General features: G+C 38.7%; 1 protein-coding gene across 1 annotated transcript; it reads left to right on the top strand.

Annotated features, from left to right (window-relative positions):
* The first annotated feature begins 241 nt into the window (after positions 1-241).
* Positions 242-3,535, top strand: LOC112143192 (cholecystokinin). Its single transcript, XM_024266973.2, has 4 exons — positions 242-856; positions 2,251-2,330; positions 2,395-2,566; positions 2,965-3,535. Exons 1-4 carry the CDS (start codon positions 637-639, stop codon positions 3,096-3,098), a joined length of 606 nt encoding a protein of 201 aa, XP_024122741.2. The 5' UTR covers positions 242-636; the 3' UTR covers positions 3,099-3,535.
* Positions 3,536-3,657: the final 122 nt, after the last annotated feature.

Here is a 3,657-nt window from a genome sequence, read left to right as displayed (position 1 = left end):
GCTGAATGATTCCAGCCTTCCTTTGGGCTCCTATAGGAGAAATATTACTCTTTTTTTGTTGACATCTCTAAAATAAAATGTTATTTTTGTTTTTATAGAGGCTTCAGAAATAAAACTATCCAGATTTTTTAAAAATCAATGCATTCATACACATATTTTTTGGGGCAAAGGCTTCAGAAGCTCTGATTATAGAATCAAAATTCAAAGAAAGTTGTGATAAATGAGAAGAAGAGAGAAAAGTTTGGTCTCCTGAGGTTTTTAAGGGGAAGAAGGCAGAACCTTTTGGATGTGCTTGCGTCTGAAATCTTATTACACACAATTTATTAAAAATTCTTTAATTGCATTCTGACGTAGTTCACAGTCAGTGTGTCACAACTTCATGCAAAGTTAATGGTCCTGAGATGAAAGCAACTCCCAGAATGAAAGCCGGCTGCCTGCTGAAATGGCTGGACTTGTCAGACCCAAAACACTGTTCTAGGTTTTATTAGCAACAAATGTATTCACTCTGACCAGCAAAGAGCTTTTCAAGATGTCACTCTCAGGACCCCGCAAATCTCTGTGTGTGCGGGAGCCTCTTTTCTTTCTCCGTCCTGAGTGGGAGCTGGAGGCCTCACACTCCAGCGTCCCTCCTTCTGCATGCTGAGGCGCACTTGTGTGCACCGTTTGCGTCTCCATTGGCGTCAATGCTGGGACTTTCTGCGGCAACACCAAGCTCCTCCCACCACTCCACGCCCCGCCCCGTTTCCTCTCTGTAGTTATAAAGCGTGGCTCACCCTCGTTCTGCCACTATTTACAGCCTCAGCACCAGAGCAAAGATCAGCATCTTCACATCAGTGTGTCCATGCCAGACACGCAGGTAGGACGAGATTTATTCATCACTTTGTTTATTTTGATTCACTTTATTGACATTCAATTAAATATCTCATGGAAAAATGATAAACATATATTTTAATTAAACATTTTATTTTGAGTCTTTTTGGATTTTTTAAAAGTGTTTTTTGCTACAAATACTTGTCAAACAGTGAGAATAAAGTTGCACAAACTGCCTTTTGGTAAAAAATTCAACTGATCATGATTTTTCAAATTCTAATTTTAAAATAGTGCATAGAGAAATTAAAAATAAAGATCTATTGTTAATCATTATTTATTTAAAAAAAAAAAAGCATAATTTACAACTAAAAATGAAAATGTATAGATTTGATAAAGGTGACTAATCTGTGCGTAAAGTTACTGTGTTTTGGTCTCAATCTTTGTTGATTTAATAAAATGAATTGTTGGTTAGCACTCACATCAGGTGTTTGTCATAAATATAAAAAAATGGTTGTATTTGAAAAAAAAGATAAAAAAAAAAACGTCACCATTAGCGCTGAGGAGAGGAGAGGCTTTCTCACAAAACCACATCATTACCAGCCAACTGAATAATAAATGAGTAACAATGACCAGCTGCTCTTAGGAATTATATTAGCATCAAAAGAATGACTATTTACATCCCTCTGTGTCATCTGAAACGTGTTATTCAAAAAGATGCAGCAAACTTAATACATTGATTTGAAGAAGCAACTATCTCCGTATTCTTCCTTTGAATCTATTTTAATCTAATTTCCCTGATGTGGGATAAATAAAGTTTTATTGAATATTCAAAAGAGAGGGGTACTGTAATATTAAATAAATAACAAGATTAATTAATGATAATTAGCACCTAAAGTAGACTAAAATAAAGGATTTAGATGACATCTAAATGTTGATACAATAAAAAAAATACAGTAAATCCAGAGAAAACAAGTGATAAATGTGAGTAGAGTGGTCTGAAGAGAGCTCTACTGTAATATGAACACTGCGCTGGTGGGCTTTTTCAATTACATCAGATTGAAAGCCTCCCGGCTACTTAAGTTGTTGGTTTTAATTGAACATTTCCTCTGGAAGAATGTTCCGATGTGAAAACAACATTCATCACAACTAATGAAAGAAATGCAGCGCTTAGCTCCAGCACTTATGTCAAGAATTGAGGCGATTATCGAAGGAGTTTATCTATTGGTTGAAGATGTTTATTAAAAATAAATTGGATGCATCTGATGTGAACTCAGAAAACACTTGTGTGCATAAACTCTTAATCACTGGAACTTTATGACATGAAAAATAGATAGTTAAAAAAGTTCCTCTGCTCCTTTTGCAGATTGATTTTATTTTGAAGAGAGGAAATAAATGTAATTAACATTGATGTGTTTTAACTTTATGTTTTTATGTGTTCAGTCATGAATGTAGGAATCTACGTGTGTGTTATCCTGGCGGCTCTTTTCACTGGCTCCCTAACTCTGCCTTCAAAGTCAATGGTAAGACACACAAACAAACAAATTAAGTCATTGTTTTCTAATTATAAATGTGTTTCTGCCTCAGAGAACTGAAAGAAAAGCCCTTGTGACAGAAAGCCTACCTGTCCCATTAACCAATCACACACGCCAGGCCCGCTCCGCTCCTGCGCCCCCTTCAGGACAGTACAACCAGCTGCAAGGTGAACCAGCCCAGAACAGCCTGAGCCAGCTGCTGGCCAGACTCCTCTCCAGAAAAAGTGAGTGATCAGAAACATGTGGGTGGAGAACCAGAGGGGGGACACTGTGGCAGTCGTGGGGTTGATACTCGTCCTGTGTTGGCATCTCTGTCCCGTTCTTGTTGTTTGTCTCCCCCTGATATCCGTCTGCTGCCATCTGGCATTTCCCACCTCCCTCTAGCTTCCGCTCTCCATTGTCCCGGCCCCGCTCCTGTCTCTTCCATTAGTGTTTCCTCAAATCCTGTCCTCTGACCTGCCCTTTCCATTACTCCCTCACACTTACCTCCTAACCTCTTTCTGCCCCCCATCAGCGTACATCCCTCTTTCTTGACTGAGTCAATGACTTGCTGAGCTCAATGACCTTACAGAACACTGCCCCAGAAAAACAAATTCACTCTAACAAGCCTCTTCCTCTCCAGGCTCTTCCCTCCAGACCAGATCCTCCCTCACCAGCAGAGCTGCAGCCCCCAGTCACAGGATAAAGGACAGAGATTACCTGGGATGGATGGACTTTGGGCGCCGTAGTGTGGAGGAGTACGAATACTCCCCATAAAGCTGCAGGTTTCATCTCCCCAACATCTAAATCAAAAAGCCCTAAAACACGGTTCACCCTTTTCACTCCACAAATGTGACTTTTCAATCAAAATCTTCACCTTTTGTTTCTGATTTTGTTCTGACAAATAAAATGCTTTCACTAAAACATCAAATGTAAGTAAATTTACCAAAAAATTCCGCAGGAGAAAGAAGAGGCACAGCTAATCAGCTTCAATCTGTTAATGATATTTAGGAACTGTAGACATGAGTGACACACAAAAGTCAGGATTACACGCTCTGCATGCTCTAGATCTACATCTGAAATGGTTTCATCTGGAAGGATGTTTGCTCCCTGTAATAAAAGAAATCCAAAAGTTGATTTTATCAGCTTTCACAATCACTTTCTGTCAAATAAATGTTGATTGTTCTCTGGGAAGACATTAATAAAATAACATTCTAAAAAATAAAACATTTTTGTGTGTTTTTATTTTTCATTTTTTTGAGGATTAATTGCATTTTGAGTGCAGTTTGAGTGCAGTTGACCTGGAACGTGTCCGGTCACCGGATTGGAGGAAAAC

This window comes from Oryzias melastigma, linkage group LG16 (genome assembly GCF_002922805.2).
Source record: "Oryzias melastigma strain HK-1 linkage group LG16, ASM292280v2, whole genome shotgun sequence".
NCBI classification, from domain to species: Eukaryota; Metazoa; Chordata; class Actinopteri; order Beloniformes; family Adrianichthyidae; genus Oryzias; species Oryzias melastigma.
The sequence above is the reverse complement of the archived record's forward strand: the minus strand, read 5'-3'. Positions and strand labels throughout refer to the sequence as shown.

Excerpts from the sequence above, each read along its gene's own strand:
- LOC112143192 (XM_024266973.2), top strand. The coding sequence starts at position 637 with ATGCTGAGGCGCACTTGTGTGCACCGTTTGCGTCTCCATTGGCGTCAA. Across the intron at positions 857-2,250 it reads TGTCCATGCCAGACACGCAG|TCATGAATGTAGGAATCTAC; the intron begins GTAGGACGAGAT and ends TTATGTGTTCAG. Across the intron at positions 2,331-2,394 it reads CTCTGCCTTCAAAGTCAATG|AGAACTGAAAGAAAAGCCCT; the intron begins GTAAGACACACA and ends TTTCTGCCTCAG.